The 19,302-nt window shown below is 40.0% G+C and overlaps 1 protein-coding gene across 1 annotated transcript in view; it reads right to left on the bottom strand.

Moving 5' to 3' along the window:
• Positions 1 to 19,302, bottom strand: part of LOC140158060 (sperm-associated antigen 17-like) — an 82,705-nt gene that overhangs the window by 43,493 nt on the left and 19,910 nt on the right. The window contains 6 exon segments of the mRNA XM_072181308.1: positions 2,714 to 2,943; positions 6,927 to 7,046; positions 8,830 to 9,295; positions 11,647 to 11,781; positions 14,301 to 14,485; positions 18,343 to 18,484. Of these exon segments, the coding sequence (XP_072037409.1) occupies positions 2,714 to 2,943; positions 6,927 to 7,046; positions 8,830 to 9,295; positions 11,647 to 11,781; positions 14,301 to 14,485; positions 18,343 to 18,484 (1,278 nt within the window).

Here is a 19,302-nt window from a genome sequence, read left to right as displayed (position 1 = left end):
ATCATTCCAAAAGTGATGCCGTATGGATTGGGTCCTTGAAAATAATAATTTCGCATCGGAAATGTTAACTGGAAATTAGCGCCAAATAACACTGTTAAAATCCTTGGTGTGTATTTCTCCCCAAGTATCTCAATAAATCATTTGTCTTGTAATTGGGAGGATAAAATGAATAAGATCGAGTGTTCAATCCGTGCATGGAAGATGCGAGGCCTATCAATGGTTGGTAGAAACTTGATCGTGAAAACATTGTTGGCTTCACAACTTTCATACATTGCTCCAGTTGTAGACCTTCCTGAGAGAGTTGTAAAGAAATTAAACACTATGTTTTTTAATTTATTTGGAATAGAGTGGAAGCGGTGAAGCGGAACACCATTATTGCAGATTATGAAAGAGGTGGTATAAACATATTTCAGGTTCAGATGTTTTTCAATGCTTTAAAGATGTCTTGGATCAAAAAACTAAACAATCCTAGTCCTGCTTGCTGGAAGAACATTCCACTTTACTATGTCAACAAGTTTGGTTTGGGTATGAATGTGTTTAATTGTAATTGTAGCTTCAACCAAATCAACAATGTATGCAAGAATGTTATTGACACCTTTCCTGTTTTTTATAACAACATGTTTAAAGTCTGGTTCAATACTAAATGTACTTCAAATAAAGCTGACATATCTGATTACTACAATCAAATCATTTGGAACAATGATGCTGTAACTGTTAACAAGAAAACACTTTTCTATAGAGACTGGATTGAAGCTGGCTTTATTTTTATAAAAGATCTTTTTGATGATGATGGTTCAATCTATTCACTTGAGTATTTTAGGCACCGCATTCCGCGCACTGGCAACATTCTTTTTCAGTACTTCGCTCTTTGCAATGCTCTGCCGAATGATTGGAAGAATGCACCAATTCTAGACCAAATTAGGACTGAAGCAATTGTCTTTAATGCAGTCCCTATAGAAGCCTGTTCTTCAAAGTTTTTTAGACATGCCATGGTTGATAAGATTTATGTTCCACCAATTTGTATGAACTATTGGTGTAGAAGATTCCCCAATTACAATTTTGATTGGGAAAAGATTTGGGGTTCAATACCATGTTGTACCATGCAGGCCAGACTTATTTCACTTAATTGGAAAATTATTCATAACATTTATCCAACAAAAGTTTTATTATGTAAAATGGGGAAAGAAGATACAAATTTGTGCAATTCCTGTAATGCTGTTGATCATCCAGAGCACTTCTTTTTTCATTGTAATAAGACCACTCCTATTTGGGAATTTGCTAACAGGGTTATTACACAAAGGCTTGGTAAGAACTTTAGGCTTTCTGTTGAAAATGTTTTATTTAATTATCATAATGACATTACCAGTGATCGGTCAAAATATATCAATTATGTTATATGTGTTGGCAAAATGTGCATTGGCAAATTCAGATACGGGATCATCCTTGTCTTCTGTTCCTCTTTAGGCAGGAACTTCAGATGAGAGGTTTGGTCTCATGATGACTTTAGCTAGTTGATCGCAGATGAACAGTTACTTGGATGACTTCCGTGTCTGTTCTTGGCTCTGTCATTTTGCTTAAATTATTTGTTTGATTTTCTTATTATATACACTAGCGGATACCAAGGCTTCAAAGCTGGTCCCCGCTAGATGAGTAAATGGGAGCGTTCACTATAACAGGAAGAATTACTGAACAGGTAGAATCATTTGAAAAGGTACATTTTATTTATCTAAAATCTGTCTCTTACATTTTCTTTTTTAGTTTTTTCTGCTTAGCTTGTGATTTTTCGTTTCCATGTTATTTATCTGTTCTTTCTTACATTTCCATTTTAGCTTTTTTTTATTTGCTGCTTGTGATTTCCCGTTTCCATGTTTTTTATTTAATTCTGTTCCCATTATTTGAGCTTCTTTTTTTCCCTTACATTTCCTGATTAGTTTCTTTCCTTCTTTGTTTCGCTCCCGCTTTCATTTAGTTAATTTAACCCGTCCATGTACCTTTTTGTCCTTTATTTTTCCTTCTTTCCGTATTATCATGTCCACTGGTCTCTGGCTCGCAAGTCGCGTGGCTTTGCGCCGTACTGCCAAGATTGGCGAGTCGCATTACGCGACGCTGGCGCCGACGCACTGCCGGCCAGCTGCAGTGACGCGTGAGGCTGGTAACCGATTTTCATAACAAAAACCCCGCTTTTACCCATATTTTCACTGTTTTGCAGCCAAATCTTGCCCGCTTCCAACCAAATTTTCGTGATAACCGCTTTCGTAACATCCTCGATCTCCCGTATGAATTTGGCGACATTTGGATCGAAACTGACGGAGCCTTTATACATGATACATAGATACATAGATAGATACATAGATACATACAACATTCCCCTATTTATAGTAAGATGTATGTAAATTTGTTTTATAACATCTACTATTATATATGGATTATGTGCAGTGCAATAACTTTTGTTGTTATAATATTTATAGTGTATTTAATGTGAATAAAAGGCATTTTGCCTGACATACTATGTCAAAAGGAAAAAAAAAAATTTATAAAACAGATACTACCTGTTTACTTGGGCAATGCATGCTTTCAACAACTCTGTACAGGAGCCAAACATTGTTAATCGCTGATGAATCCACACTTTCACAGTAGCGTATACACACGAACGCAATGAAACAGAAGCTTACATACATGTTATGCAAGAGTGCATAAAATTTGACAGGCTTACCTGAATGAGAACACTTGGATGAAAGTGTTCAGCAAACCTCCAATCATCTAGATTCCTAAACTGTTTATCAGCTACATCCTGCACACCAATCTGACTACTAGCTGATCCAGGCCGCTGGGGGTTAGCAGGAGGAGCCAGATTATTACCATTATCATCTGGTTTGGATGCATCCTGGGGTAGGTCTTTGTCTGGGACAATGGGTTGCCCTGATGCATCTTTTTCAAAATGAACTGCAAGAGAAATTGTTATAACATCAAAAGTGAAAATTAACTTCACATAAGGATAGTTCTGGTGAATTTTCAAGCTCAGAAAGTATATATTTTTATAGTAAGAAAAATTTCTTTTGAACAAAAACAAAACCAAAACTTTTACTCACTCTTGATGGTTTCGCCTATCATAGTCGATAGGCATCATCAGAATGATGATTGTTGATCCTAACTTCCGGAGAAGGGGGCCCAATACCTAAGTCACACGTATGATCCTCTCCTGACTGTAAATATAACCTCTAAAGTCAGAATACATCCAACCGGAAAGGATCAACAACATTCTGATGATGCGTATCGAACATTAAAGGCAAAACCATCAATAGTGAGTCAAACAAATATTTTTGGTTTTGTTCAAAAGAAATTTTTCTTACAGTATATCAACAAACCTGATGAATCTGTTTAGTGATCATGTTTTATAGTTTTTAACTTCCTTAATTTGTAAGTCTACATATACATACTTACAAAATTAAAGGCTTACTCTCAAGTATTATTTCAAAAATTATACTCTCCTAAAGATCCATCTCTTCCATGTAACTGGCTGTTTCCCCTATCCTGGTTTTCTTTGTCACAGCCTTGATTGCATTCTTATGGGTAGCAGACACTTTACAAATGTACATACAGACAGCTAAAGCATACTAGTTATGTTCACCCCCGTATCATCCAAAACAATAGCTTGGGTGCAGATTTGCCCAATGATTGAGCTCATCTTTTGTTTATTCATACATATATAGTAGGAATAGCTAAACTTAAAAAAGTACAGAGATTTTTGACACAAGTATTTACAATTACGGTATAAAGCAGGCCTGCTATAATTACTACAAAGCTATCTATGAGTCTGCATCATATTCTGTTTGCAGTTTATTCTATGCTGCAGTTAGGCTAGAACATGAACCAAAATCATGCAATATCTACTATATACACAATACATATAGGCCTAATTGATACATATTTACAATTGGATATTTGGGGAACGTTTGCAGAGTTAAGACGACCAGCGGTGTATTAGGCAGGTGTGGGGATGGATCCACAGCGTGTGCAGTGGCGTAGCTAAGGGGCATGGGAGGGTATGTGCCCTGGGCGCTGTGTTAGGGGGTGCTGAATTGACCAATTCATTACCACCTAGATCGATTCTGCATCCCCTCCAAGCAGTGAAGTCAACATAAAATAATAGTCATTTGAAAACCTGTTTTGACTTGATTATAATCAAATTAGTGGTATTTGTGCAAATTGGGGATTTTAGGGACCATTCTGTATCCTTGCCCCTTAGCAAACTCCTTAAAGCTACGTCACTGCTATAGCGTGCACTGTGTTGTGGCCTGTTTACACCAAAAATCAAGTTACTTTTTAATTTTCAATGTTATCAATAACTTGGCAAACTAGCCTGTGACATTATGCACATTTTACTAAACTAGAATATAGCATCAATGGGTGCTTGATGCGAAAGAGGAACAAGGGTCAGAAACACAAAAGGTTTTACATAATTGCTAAAATCGAGGGCTGCAAATAATATAAAGCTGCATTATCTATAATAGCTGCAATATTGGGCTCTGCTAGCTGAAATCCGTACACCCATGGCCGTAATCGACCACACAGGGTGAGTAAATTTCAAATGAAGTCACCCATTCAGGTAACCCCATTTGACATTCACACTCCCTATATGGACAATCAAGGTCATGTCTTCCATAGGAAGTGTATGAATTTCAACTGGAATAGCCCATTATGCAAACATGCAGATAACTATCATCATGCATCAATTAAATGAGACTCGCATACCATCATCGTCGTCTAGCTCCAGGTCTGTTGAAAATTGGGGAAAAACATGGAAAGTTTGCACACAATATGAATCAATTTTACATACATAAGAAGTCAGGTAAGAAATATCACACATAATCATGCACATGTACTTATTGAAACAGTGACACAAGATTTGTTTCAAGCCCTAGATTTCTGTTCATTTTTATCTACATGTATACGGTATCTCTTCTCTCGTAACTCTCTTTTACAAGTTTCTGCTATCATCCCATTCTTTCATCCTCCCTTTTATGTTGCTTTATTTATTCTTTATTCCACTTTCCCCTCCATCTTCCTCCCTTCTTCTTATCATCATCCATCTTTTCCTCTTGTTTTCATCTCTTCTCCCTCCTCTTTCATCCTTCCTCCCTAGGTGATTGCCACAAAGCCGTTATCAGCATCAATGCATATCATCATCACATTCCATGTCACATTCACCTCCAGGGCATAATGTAATACATCAATGTCATAAGTCATGAGTCCATTCTATCAAATCAATCACTCTATATCCCAAGGCAATTCACATCTCTTGGTTCAACAACCTTTCTATAGGGGTGTTCAGACGGTCATATGATTCTTGAGGATCAGCGTACTTGAGAATTATGATTCCTTAGCCAATCCCGACTGTGAGTCTACACGACTCCATTGAAGACTAGAACCCTTGAGTTTTGTGATGCCCAATGACGTCAGCTTTGGAATTACAACTGGAAGCTTACTTTGGCATATTTAGTAGCATACCAAATTGAGCCATGTTCAATATATAATTAAAGCAAGGTCATAAAGTTAAGCTCAGCACTCAAGAATCGCAAAATGGCTTGTTCACACAGAGTACCAATCCCTGGGGATTGAAATCCTGAAGACAGTTCACACAGCGGATTTCTTCCAAGTTTTTGCTTGAGAAATGTGTTGCTTAAAGAGCCGTAATTGGTGACCAGGCCAGCCAAGCACCATATCTGTCACCAATAGCACCCATAAAATCTGACCTTATTGACCTTTTTTCTATTTCTAAGATTCAAACCTGTTTACAAATAGTCAAATCCCTTCTACTAGATCGTAAAAAATGTCATTATCCAATTATGAACACCTCCCTGGTGTATGTAGTTGGGGTGGTAAATACGGCCCTTTAAAGCAAACAGCCCTCCATGTGTTGTGCCTTATGTGACAATCCCACAACTAAATCCCCGAGACTCAAGCGTTCCTATACAGGAAGATCATTTAAACAAACAAACAAACTACTGCCTTTCTAACAGCATTCCTTATGCGATATAATCATCTCGGCGATATTTAAGCTCAATCCTTTTCAGCCCTACCATCATTTCATACAATGCTGCTAATTGCCTCAACAAATTATAATAGTCTTGTGGTAACCAATCAGCAGGTAGTACTCATGGGGTTAAATAAATTGAAGACCCTGCATACTTTGTATTGGTATGGGATCATAGTGAGAAAGGAGGTTAAGTCACAAAATCATGAAAGTGTCAGTTTCTGCTACAAGGCAGTTATACTCTACACCCTCTATGCCAAGTTTTATAGTAATGTGGTAGAGCATGACTGTGTAAATGACAGTGAGAGGTATAACCTGAGGATAGGCCTATAACCACACCCCAAATCCCAAAAAGTCCCCTTTTTTGACCCGAAAGTCTCAGTTGCGATTGTAGAGAGCGAAGAAAATTGGGTTTTTTTTATGCCTTTTTGGTCAAAAAGGCCCCAATTTTGGAAAAGAAGTCAATTTTTTCAAAATCTGCCCCCCCCCCCTAGTCCAAAATGGTCCAAATTTTGAAATAAAGGTCTACTTTTTCAAAATCAGCCCCCCCAATAAACCTGGTTACGGCCTGCCTGAGGAGGTCAAGTCCACAACATGGACATAAACACCTTCTTGTATTGAAACTTAATATTTTAAGATGGCAAGTCCTGGATGTAACTTCCTTAGATTAACAGAATGTGTTGGACATTCCAGTTGATATCCATACACCCCCTATTATGGAATACATGTCCTTAATCTCCCACACAGGGGGTTTAATAGATTTCAAATGGCATCACCCATTTAGGTAACCCCATTTGGAATGCACACACCCCGTGTGGGAGATCAAGGTTATGTCTTCTACAAGGGGCGTATGGATTTCAACAGGAATAGCCCATAGTACCCACTGACATACCTATGCTCCTTGATGACCTGACACTTGCAGCTGAGCCTTGTCTTGATGATGTCTTGAGGATACCAAGCTGGGAATTGCTTGGACCTAGTGTCTGATCGGATTTACCATTTGTTTGCTGAGCTGGAATGGTACATGACAACAAAGCTGTTAGACATGGAATAACATCAAATATTCTTGACAGAAATTTTTAAAAAGACTCTGCTGAAGATGCAGGTTGAGCCGGTGAAAGCGCTGCGGTGAATGTTACTAATTTCTCCTATTCAGAGACAGTTTTAGCTCTCAATGTTGTCACATAGATTTGTTTGCCTGATGAAGTCTGATGGTATCAGATGCAACGTAACAAGTTGTAAAAAGTAAGTTCCAGCAAAAGATTTAATCAAAAACTTTGAAACATGTCAAATATTAATAGAAAACAAAAGAAATTGTAAGAAAAATATTTATTTTTAAACCTTTGCCAAAAGAATGAGCAACTCTCATGTGATACATCATTTTAAAGCTTGAAATTTGAGAATTCTAAATCTAGACAAATCTCAAACTTTTTTATTTTGCTAAAGTTTTTTTTTTAAAACTTCCGTGGTCCGGGTACGCGCTGGTGAATTGCGATCGCGTAGAAGTGACAAGGTCGCCTACTACACGCCGCGCCGAAGACCAATGGGTCAGCCGGCTTGTTGTCAAGTGCATTGATCAGCCAATCAGCGTGATTGTTTATTGCTTTTGCGTTTACGCTCGTGTACGCGATACGCACATGCACGACCACGGAAGTTTAAAAAAACCAACTTTACTTGGTGCGGTTTTTGTGGGATTAGGTCACATATGGTTGCACAAATGTTGCTATTCCAGTTGTAATCCATACACCCCCTATGGAAGACTCCCTTAATCTTCCAGACAGGGAGTGTGAAACTACACTCCCGACATGGGAGGTTAAGGTCATGTCTTCCATATATGGATTTCAACTTGAAATAAACACAGCCAAATTAAAAAGTCTCCAGTAGTTTCATCCCCATTTACTCAGAGTCTGATGAGTTTATGGCAAAATCATTTTTATAATAATTTTCTATACACTTTCCTTCGAAGGTTGATACCAAATTTGATATCAAAAGTTTAATCATTATGAGCAGAGGAACCTTTGTTTGGAAAATCGTGCAATTTTAAAAATGACAAAGGGAATTGTATCACGAAGCGGAACTAGTGTGAGTGCCAAGAATTATGTCGCCTGAATAGGCCAGCAGGTTAAAGGTTTACCCATGCATGTCAAAATGCAAATCAAATACCCCGCTCTTTCAATTGTGCGCAGGCAAGTGTACAATGATTCCTGTACAGGTTGCTTCAGGCTACATAATAAGCTGATACCATGCATTGACTTTTGCGTGGTCAATTCGTAATTTGTCATTTTTGAAATTGCACGAATTTCCCAACAACGACTCCTATGCTCACGATGATTAAACTTTTGATATCAAATTTGGTATCAACCTTCGATGGAAAGTGTATAAAAAATTATTAAACAAATTATCTTGCCATAAACTCATCAGACTCTGATTAAATGGGGATGGAACTACTGGAGACTTTTTAATTTGGCTGTGTTTAGCATCTTACAGTGAGTTTTGTTAATGATCTTGTGGGAAATCGAAAAGTGTCTAATAAAAAGGTTGATAAACAGTTTTATTATGACCCACAAAAGTTAATCTTAATTGCGACCCAGTGCATTTAACACTAATATTCATGATGTGCATCATAATTCAGCCCATTGTTAATCCCAAACCCTTCCAAACTAAATCCCAAACCTTTCCAAAGGAAGTTACGGTGGGTTAACTTATGATCCCTTGTAAGACTTACAACACGACATAAATATTAGTCAAATAAACTAAGCTGTACTACCAACCAATCAATCAGTGTGCGGCCTTACCATCTTCTCCTGGTAGTCGAGGCACAGCTATCTCTGTCAGCATATCATCATCAGGCTTCTTAAACAAAGGATACGGATCATCCCACACAACACAACTCCCACACGTCTCAGTCTCCAAAACAAGCCCTTCCTCGTCTGTCTCTCTTAACTTCAGACTTTCAAAAACAAACTGCTTAAAAGCGTGCCCAAACTCGGCCTGGTCGATACTTCCGCTGGTGCAGAAATGGATGAGTTCATGAAGACGAGCGGCTCGCTCTTTTGAAATGTCCGTTGTTGGACGAGGAAACTCCCTGAGCTTGGCTACGGGGATGTAGTCCATCATGGCGAGTTCAGCTTCCATAGGGTTGAAGCCATTAATGGAATTCAGGTGATGGAGACGTCTGGCCAGGTTATCACCATGGTGATAGAAATGAGGTTTGGTGGTGTTGTTGTCAGACTTGGTAGTGTTGAGCTCAGCTGGTGTGTTCTATACAAAGGAGACATTAAGATGCAATATTAATTGGTGAACATTGTGTTATATAAGTGAGGCCCTGGGTAGAGTATTATAGGTTTGCTTAATGTACTTTTTAAAAGGTAGCATGTTTTAGAGAAATTGGGATATATAAAAACCATAGTCATTGACTGATTTACCTTTCATGTGCTGTAACATTATACAAAATTAGCATCCAGACAATGCTTCAAGGTACAGCAATTATGACCACCTGGTGTCCAGATAAAAAATTAATATAATATAATCTATAATAAATTAGGGTGTTGGAAACCTTTTTGGGATTAAAAATTCAAAGTGTGGTGAATGGTATTCATACAATGAGTACAATGCATATTCACCTCATATTTTTCAATCTTATTAAAGTCCAAACCTGAGGGAATAAAAGTAAAATCCAGGGTCTAAAATACAGTGTACGGTCACTACTATCGCATTTATTTATGCATTACTGTTTTCGTGTGTATTATGCGATGGCTGTAAGTGCTTTAATTTGCATGACTTTGTGTATTTTGCGATTGCCTGCGGTCGCATTACTCCTATTGGTGTAAGTCTGTATCACTTGCACCATAATAAAATGAGAATTTAGTACAAAAAAGTGGGTACATGTAGAATGCAGACAAAGGAATATCAAAATGAATAAGGAGAGTGGGTGCCAAGAGGGAACCACTATCATCTTACAATATTTCACAAAATAATTAATTATTAGTCTTTTTTAATCTCAGTCCAACATAGACTGGTAGAAATGAATATCGCAATTTTCCATCGCTCCATTTATAAACCACCACAAAAATCATAATATTTACGAATTGCAAAAGAAGGGTGACCACTACTAAAATTGTGTGGTTCTAGGCTTATGGGTGGGCCGCTTTAAACAAATAAGTAATTAATATGTACTCAAATTAACTTCTACCAAGTTTCATCATTACAGGACAAACAGGACAACTGCAAATTTAAATCAACCAAATACCAATGGCATTCACAGGACAAGTCACCTAATTGAACATGGCACAATAATTATTAGTGCTCAAATTTTTGCATCTAGAAACACCTTTTGCTACCATTTTGCTTTCCTGCCATTTTTGAAAGTTTAATAATTAAAAAACTATTATTTTGCCTGGTAAATGTCAACTGACCTTTTTGCATTGCTCAGGTGCTATACAATACCCACCGTTATAATGGTTTACTATATACACTAACATAGCTTGCATATTTATGAACATAGCATTAACATTTACATGACAAACACAGGTTGAGCAAAGGGGAATGACTTCCCCAATGCGACATCTCATAATCAAACATTCATGTGATCCGCATGCATGACTTACTAGCAAGATTACATGAATAAACCAGGTTGAGCTGAGGACTAAACCAGGTTGAGCAAAAGGTAACGATTTCCCCAATGAAAGGGCGTCTCTGTCTGATTACATTAATCAAACATTCATGTGATCCACATGCATGATGAATTCCTACCAAGATTACAAATAAACCAGGTTGATACAAGGACTAAACCAGGTTGATACAAGGACTAAACCAGGTTGAGCAATAAGTAATGATTTCCCCAATGAAGGGGCGTCTGTCTGATTACATTAATCAAACATTCATGTGATCCACATGCATGACTTCCTACCAACATTACAAATAAACTAGGTTGATACAAGGACTAAACCAGGTTGAGCAAAAGGTAACGATTTCCCCCAATGAAGGGGCGTCTGTCTGATTACATTAATCAAACATTCATGTGATCATGCATGACTTTATATCAACATTACATGAATAAACCAAGGCAAGCTGAGGTGAATGACTTTTACTTCCTATATATGTAATTTTACACGCCTCATGTCTTGCATAAAGTTTATGAACACAGCTGAGGCTCTAAGCAATGCATTTCTGTGTGATTATGTGTCAAGCCTATATAACTTGACATTATGTGACGTGATAAAGGGGGTAGTATAACGCTGCCAAAGTTTATTTTGAGCAAGGCTTATATTAACCAGGCACCCAGGCTTTTTTTTACCCCATGGTTGCCAAGTTTTGGCTCCTGGTGTGTCCAATATTTTACACTACAAACTATAGGACCAGCAGCCATCTTTGGGACCAGAAGCTCATTGTCCAGGCATACTTAATATAAGGCCTGATTTTGAGTTGTTGGCACAAAAATGCTCAAATTCTTTCTTATTATTTTCAGCAGCTGAAAATTATCTTGGTAACAGAGGCATACCGTCTTTAGAAGGAGGGGGGGGGGGGGTGCAGAGCAAGTACTCTTAATTTTGAAACATTCACTAAAAAGTTTCTTAAAATAGTACAAATCACCAGTTTGTGCGTTTACCTACCCTAGAGCCATTAGCAGAGTTGAGTTTAGACGCCATCTTTTCTACATGCATTGCTAAGCTATATTCCAGACCATCATCCCTTGGTGTAGCTGCCTTCTCACTGGGAGGTGGCCTTTCTTCTTCTGTCGCTATGATCTGTTATAAAGAAAAAGAAATGAAAGAATATATTTGTTACCACTGTACAAAGACCCATTCAACATCACAATGGAATATATTTATTAGCCAGTCAGTAATCAGTCAGCAATCATTGCTGTTTATTATAATAAAAAAGGCAGCAATTTAAAGTGTGCTAATAAGCATACGCATAAATGCACAAGGATCAGCACACTTTACAAGAATTCGCTGACTATTGTGGCCCAAGACACACCATATCCATTTACCAACAAATAGGGAATTGTAGCTAAAAACTTCACATCCTTTAAATACCACAATAAAAGAGACACAACATGCTCTGTCTATTACAGTATTAAGGGCACACACCACCAATAACGGAGCTGGGCAGTGATTAGGAAAAGGGAACAGGGATGAAAAGGGGATTCATAAAAGCTCAAAGAGTTTTCCTCATGTTGTGAAGGATTAGTTTAACAAAGATCACTAAGAGTTTACGAAATGCAGTTTACTTCACCGTCTTTAAATAAATTTGTTTTAATTACATAATGATCATGACAATAACAAAAACTGTCAAACTTGAATACAATACAATAAGGCCCTTCAACAAGTTCAACCCGCACCTTCCGAGATTCTGTCGAGCTTGTTAACTTTGAAATTAAAAGTTAAAACAAAACCTGTCATGCATCAGTTTGTTCTGAGTCTATCAAGTGTTACAATGATAACCTTTTGATTCTAGTCTGTCATTGCTAAACGACATCACTAACTCACTAACACTTTTTCAAATGGCATGTGACATCACCATGAAGCTCCAGGGGATAATTGGCTCAATGTGTCAAAGTCTTCAAAGCTATTTAGGTGTCAAAACTGACTAAATGTGGTCAGCTTGCATGGACAGATATAAACTTGAAACATTGCCATTATGATATATAATATATAAAGTGTGATATTTGGACATGTGTGAGGAACATATGGCTGTGGCCTGATTAATATCTAAATTGAAAGTTGAATGTATAGACGTATAGACGTCTCCAACGTTGGAGACAGGAGTACTTCCGGTAAAACAATAACATCCGGCCGGGATTCCCGCTCCAAGCAGATGGATCAATAACAACATCAATCGCTTTGAGAAAGCCAGAAGGTTTCTGGCGAAACTGTCAGCAGAAAAACGTAAGTTTTTCCTTTGGTCTTGGCAAAGAACTTTAATTAGCTGTTTAATCAACAGACCTGATGAACCTCTTCAGTCATATTAGAAATAACTGTCAGGAAAGGTTTCTGTCCATTTTAACCCCAAACAACAAGGTAGAATGAAAGTTTGGTCATTTAATGTAGAGTTCTATGGAGGATTTAATGGCTGAATACGACATTATGTCAAAATGGCTCTGTTGACCTGACAAATAAATTTGGCTGATTCTATTTAGGTGTTAAGTTGGGACATGTGTTAAATCTTACAAATACGCCAAAGAGTCAGGTTTGAAAAAAATGTTTTCACAAGCTTTGATAACGCATAACAGGATAGTAAAAACAAAAGTTCCTATCGTTTATTCTCTAAATGTGTGAAGTTGGATACGGCCTCACTAGACCATCATACCACTGGGAATTGCATTGTGCAATATTTGTCATTGCTTGCTTGGTTCCAACACTCTCATATAATGCTAATCATAGTGTCATCTGTTAGCATTATGTACATGGCTAATGCAATGGGCTATTCCAGTTGAAATCCATACAACCTCCTATGGAAGGTATGACCATAATGTCCCACATAGGGGGTGTAGATCTTAAATGGAATCACCCATTCAGATGACCGCATTTGAAATTCACACTCCTTGTGTGGGTGATTAAGATCTTCCATAGGAGGTGTATGCATTTAAACTGCAATAGCCCCATTTGACTGCCTTACTTGTCCATATTTTGAAATTCTAATTTACATATTTCATAACATAAAAAATTTCCAACAAATTAATTGCATTGGCGAAATTAAAATACAATTGAACTGGAAAATGCAGGGAAAAGTGTTGGTGCCCAGGGACCCATCTCTGTTTGATAAATGTCAAGCTAAGAAAAGCTGTTACATTTAATATAACGTGTGATTGTGTGATATTTAGCTAGGTGTGAAGTACATGTATGATGAAACCAGGCTAGATTGTCAAGCTATCACTGAGGACTTTTAACTTGAGTCTTAAATGTTCTCTAACTTGTTATGACATGTTTTAAACTTAAATATGGGCTGTTCCAGATGAAATCCATACACCTTATGGAAGATATGGGCTGTTCCAGATGAAATCCATACACCTTATGGAAGATATGGGCTGTTCCAGATGAAATCCATACACCTTATGGAAGACAAGACTTTAATCTTCCACATACAGGGTATGAATTTTAAATGGGGTTGCCTCAATGGGTAACTCTATTTGAATTGCACATCTCCTGTGTAGGAGATTAAGGTTATGTCTTCCATCACAGCAGTCCAGGAAGTCAAACTGTGTAGCTACGTAAGCTTACATAATAATACCACGTTGAAATTAGCCAGTGGTTGTTAGACCTACCTGTTCTAGCATACAGTGCATAATGAGTGGTACACTAACACTCTCATGAGGCACACAGTCCATCATCTCTGTGTAATATCTAGAATCAACCTCAGATGACTGTACTTTGCCTTCCCCTAACACATCAGTAGCAGGTGGAGCAAGTCCTGCAGCTGTCATAGACACCGCTGATTGGGCATCTGAAACTAGGAAGAAACCAAACAAATCATATCACAACAAGCCACATCAAGAGGGTAGTATCTGATTTGTTCATTGCTACTCCCCATTCCAGAAAAAATATAGACCTAATTTTTTTGGATTCAAAAATATTATTCAGCATTTAGTAGCAGTTACTGCATTTTAATTTGCCTACAGGCATACAGTAGTGAGTTATTGAAAAAATAAGTCTTGGCCTAATGTATGATTTCAGTCCAAATTAAATTTTGTTATTCTTTCCCAATAATCTTTACGTATTTTCTGATTATTTTAAGCCGAAAAATGAGGTAAAACAAAAGAAAACTATTTAGCCACTTATCTGTGGAGCTCTATGGGGGAATTGGTGAATGAAACTGGCGATCCCCAGTTTTAATCAAATATTCTTAAATTTGACTGTAATTAAAGCACTTCAGGCTTAGTCTTTCACAAAGTATACACCACTGGGTATTATAATCATGCAAAAAGTCCTAGTGAGCAATTCATAACCTCATCAATATATGCAGCAAGTTCGATCCAATCACAGATAATAACTTTTAAATATGCGGACGCAAATGCAGGTCATTGAAAAAGTATAATGACCGCGTCTCGTGACGTAGCTAAAAGTACGCTCTACAATGACCGCGTTACGTGATGTGTTACGCGTTTGAACAATTTACGCAGACACTGGCCACCGTAATTGGACATTGCATGATTGCGTGCTAGTGTAATTGGTTGCTAGCGGTATTTCCTTAATGGGCTATTCGATTTTTTACAGGGAAAACGACAGATAAAGTTAAAATTGTGTTCTGTTTTAAAATTAAAAGAAGAAAATGTGACGTAAATTGAATTAAAAAAGTGAAGAGTGACGGTTATGAATGAGGTTATATCCCTCGGGATATTCCTCGGTTCCAAAGCACAATGTTTAGATATTTCACAATACCCTCAAAACAACTGATGCGCAGTCATTAACCTCTAAATCACACATTATCAGCAAATTACACTTTAATTGGATGGAAATTTAACCTCGAATAGGGTTTGTCCGTGCAATTTTACGATCATGACATGCCAGTTTTAAGCTTACTTACTATGGACGTGTGTAGCCTAACATACCTGCAGCGCGTGGATGAGGCCCAACCAGGGGGACCTGATAGAGTTACCAGGACAAAACTGACGTGTAGCCTAACATACCTGCAGCGAGTGGATGAGGCCCAACCAGGGGACTGATAGAGTTACCATGACAAAACTGACGTGTAGCCTAACATACCTGCAGCGAGTGGATGAGGCCCAACCAGGGGGACCTGATAGAGTTACCAGGACAAAACTGATGTGTAGCCTAACATACCTGCAGCGGGTGGATGAGGCCCAACCAGGGGACTGATAGAGTTACCATGACAAAACTGACGTGTAGCCTAACATACCTGCAGCGGGTGGATGAGGCCCAACCAGGGGACTGATAGAGTTACCATGACAAAACTGACGTGTAGCCTAACATACCTGCAGCGGGTGGATGAGGCCCAACCAGGGGGACTGATAGAGTTACCAGGACAAAACTGATGTGTAGCCTAACATACCTGCAGCGGTGGATGAGGCCCAACCAGGGGACTGATAGAGTTACCAGGACAAAACTGACGTGTAGCCTAATATACCTGCAGTGGGTGGATGAGGCCCAACCAGGGGGACTGATAGAGTTACCAGGACAAAAGTGACGTGTAGCCTAACATACCTGCAGCGAGTGGATGAGGCCCAACCAGGGGGACTGATAGAGTTACCAGGACAAAACTGATGTGTAGCCTAACATACCTGCAGCGGGTGGATGAGGCCCAACCAGGGGACTGATAGAGTTACCAGGACAAAACTGACGTGTAGCCTAACATACCTGCAGCGGGTGGATGAGGCCCAACCAGGGGGACTGATAGAGTTACCAGGACAAAACTGACGTGTAGCCTAACATACCTGCAGCGGGTGGATGAGGCCCAACCAGGGGGACTGATAGAGTTACCATGACAAAACTGATGTGTAACCTAACATACCTGCAGAGGGTGGATGAGGCCCAACCAGGGGACTGATAGAGTTACCATGACAAAACTGATGTGTAACCTAACATACCTGCAGCTTGTGGATGAGGCCCAACCAGGGGGACTGATAGAGTTACCATGACAAAACTGATGTGTAGCCTAATATACCTGCAGTGGGTGGATGAGGCCCAACCAGGGGGACTGATAGAGTTACCATGACAAAACTGACGTGTAGCCTAACATACCTGCAGTGGGTGGATGAGGCCCAACCAGGGGGACTGATAGAGTTACCAGGACAAAACTGACGTGTAGCCTAACATACCTGCAGCGGGTGGATGAGGCCCAACCAGGGGGACTGATAGAGTTACCAGGACAAAACTGATGTGTAACCTAACATACCTGCAGAGGGTGGATGAGGCCCAACCAGGGGGACTGATAGAGTTACCATGACAAAACTGATGTGTAACCTAACATACCTGCAGCGGGTGGATGAGGCCCAACCAGGGGGACTGATAGAGTTACCATGACAAAACTGACGTGTAGCCTAACATACCTGCAGCGGGTGGATGAGGCCCAACCAGGGGGACTGATAGAGTTACCATGACAAAACTGATGTGTAACCTAACATACCTGTAGCGGGTGGATGAGGCCCAACCAGGGGGACTGATAGAGTTACCAGGACAAAACTGATGTGTAGCCTAACATACCTGCAGAGGGTGGATGAGGCCCAACCAGGGGGACTGATAGAGTTACCAGGACAAAACTGACGTGTAGCCTAACATACCTGCAGCGGGTGGATGAGGCCCAACCAGGGGACTGATAGAGTTACCATGACAAAACTGACGTTAGCCTAACATACCTGCAGCGGGTGGATGAGGCCCAACCAGGGGACTGATGGAGTTACCAGGACAAAACTGACGTGTAGCCTAACATACCTGCAGCGGGTGGATGAGGCCCAACCAGGGGACTGATAGAGTTACCAGGACAAAACTGACGTGTAGCCTAACATACCTGCAGCGGTGGATGAGGCCCAACCAGGGGACTGATAGAGTTACCATGACAAAACTGGCGTTAGCCTAACATACCTGCAGCGGGTGGATGAGGCCCAACCAGGGGGACTGATAGAGTCACCAGGACAAAACTGATGTGTAGCCTAACATACCTGCAGCGGGTGGATGAGGCCCAACCAGGGGGACTGATAGAGTTACCAGGACAAAACTGATGTGTAACCTAACATACCTGCAGCGGTGGATGAGGCCCAACCAGGGGACTGATTGAGTTACCAGGACAAAACTGACGTGTAGCCTAACATACCTGCAGCGAGTGGATGAGGCCCAACCAGGGGACTGATTGAGTTACCAGGACAAAACTGATGTGTAGCCTAACATACCTGCAGCGAGTGGATGAGGCCCAACCAGGGGGACTGATAGAGTTACCAGGACAAAACTGACGTGTAGCCTAACATACCTGCAGCGGGTGGATGAGGCCCAACCAGGGGGACTGATAGAGTTACCAGGACAAAACTGACGTGTAGCCTAACATACCTGCAGCGAGTGGATGAGGCCCAACCAGGGGACCTGATAGAGTTACCAGGATAAAACTGATGTGTAGCCTAACATACCTGCAGCGGGTGGATGAGGCCCAACCAGGGGACCTGATAGAGTTACCAGGACAAAACTAATGTGTAGCCTAACATACCTGCAGCGAGTGGATGAGGCCCAACCAGGGGGACCTGATAGAGTTACCAGGACAAAACTAATGTGTAGCCTAACATACCTGCAGCGAGTGGATGAGGCCCAACCAGGGGGACTGATAGAGTTACCAGGACAAAACTAATGTGTAGCCTAACATACCTGCAGTGGGTGGATGAGGCCCAACCAGGGGGACCTGAATCAGCTTCATGTTGTCAAGATAAGTTTGATATTGCCTCTTGGAATCCAATAGGTCGTACATCATGCAAGCAACATCTTCAAATAACGCAGTACCATAATCAGTCTGCGGGAAGGAAAAAAGAACACAGTGATTGAACAGATTCATCAGGATCGGTATAGTAAACTGGTTAACAAAGTTCCTTGTATCTGATCCAGAAAGTTCACTTACTTGTGTACGTTTCAACAACACCTGTTGTCTTTATCAACACTTGATTGGTAGTGACTGCTACTGACAACCGACGCTAGTGTCGTGCGATGAAACCGCACAACACACTCAGAAAACAGCTGGTACATCCTAAAGACAAACGCGATCCTAACAACACCACGGATGCGGTATATAAGATACCCTGCAAGAACTGCGATTTGTCCTACAAACCTACATAGGCGAAACAGGTAGGAAGTTTGGCACAAGACTTGAAGAGCACAGAAGTGAGGCAGAGAAAATGAGCAAAACGGTTACCACCAGAGCAGGTAGAAAGGAATCGCTGTCAACTACACACAAGTCAGCCATCACTGACCATGTCGTCGACAAGAATCACATCATTGGATGGGGGAAGCTGAGGTCATCGGCACGGAGCAAAATAGATACACTCGCTGGATAAAGGAGGCTATAGAAATAAAGAAAGAGAAGGGCACCACCATGAACAGAGATGAAGGACAGTACCAACTATCTCACATATATGATGACTTTCTGAAACAGGGACCTAAAAAATCCCTTGGAGGAAAATCAACTGGCAACTCCAAGATCAACGCTGGAACTACTTCTAGCGTCGGTTGTCAGTAGCACTGTGTTGATAAAGACAACAGGTGTTGTTGAAACGTACACAAGTAAGTGAAATTTCTGGATCAGATACAAGGAACTTTGTTAACCAAAGAACACAG

Source organism: Amphiura filiformis, chromosome 7 (assembly GCF_039555335.1).
Source record: "Amphiura filiformis chromosome 7, Afil_fr2py, whole genome shotgun sequence".
NCBI lineage: Eukaryota > Metazoa > Echinodermata > Ophiuroidea > Amphilepidida > Amphiuridae > Amphiura > Amphiura filiformis.
This window is presented reverse-complemented; position numbering and strand designations above follow the sequence as displayed.